We start from the raw sequence: 425 nt of genomic DNA, 5'->3' as shown, positions 1-425 counted from the left end.
GTGGGGCCCAGCAATCAGGCCACACGACACTTTCATTCTCTGCTCTGCTCCATGAGCTTTTATTCCTGGTGTAGCGTTTGGGACCGGATGTGGGGGAGAGGACTCAAATTCCCCGGTCCCAGGAGGGGTTGTGGTCAAGGCGAGGGTCTAGACTGCCCAGTGCACGCAGGGACCAGTGGGGCTGGTGGAGGCAGTGAGGGAAGTGTGGAAGGGGCCCAGGCTGGTCTCCAAGTGCGGAAGGTCAACGCATGAGTCCCGAAGCCCCCGTGAGAGGCCTGGGGGGCAGAGGGCAGTACTCTGCTCTCAGCGGCCGTGGGCCTGGAGCCTTTGCATCTGCAGAATCTGACTCAGAATTCGCTGCACGTCTTCATCCATCTGACCCTGAGGAGTGGGGAGGGTGGGAGCGGAGGGAGCCTGGGCACTCT

At 61.9% G+C, this 425-nt stretch overlaps 1 protein-coding gene across 1 annotated transcript in view; it reads right to left on the bottom strand.

The window, feature by feature from the left end:
* Positions 1–35: 35 nt before the first annotated feature.
* The window catches only part of ANKRD24 (ankyrin repeat domain 24), a 33093-nt gene continuing 32703 nt past the window's right edge, over positions 36–425 (bottom strand). The window contains exon 23 of the mRNA XM_010828452.1: positions 36–381. Coding sequence (XP_010826754.1) covers positions 304–381 — 78 coding nt within the window. The 3' untranslated portion in view covers positions 36–303. The remainder of the gene's footprint in view (positions 382–425) is intronic.

This window comes from Bison bison, unplaced genomic scaffold (genome assembly GCF_000754665.1).
Source record: "Bison bison bison isolate TAMUID 2011002044 unplaced genomic scaffold, Bison_UMD1.0 scf7180017864492, whole genome shotgun sequence".
In the NCBI taxonomy this organism is placed as follows: Eukaryota; Metazoa; Chordata; class Mammalia; order Artiodactyla; family Bovidae; genus Bison; species Bison bison.
Note: the sequence above shows the minus strand (reverse complement) of the source record. Positions and strands in the feature narration are given on the sequence as shown.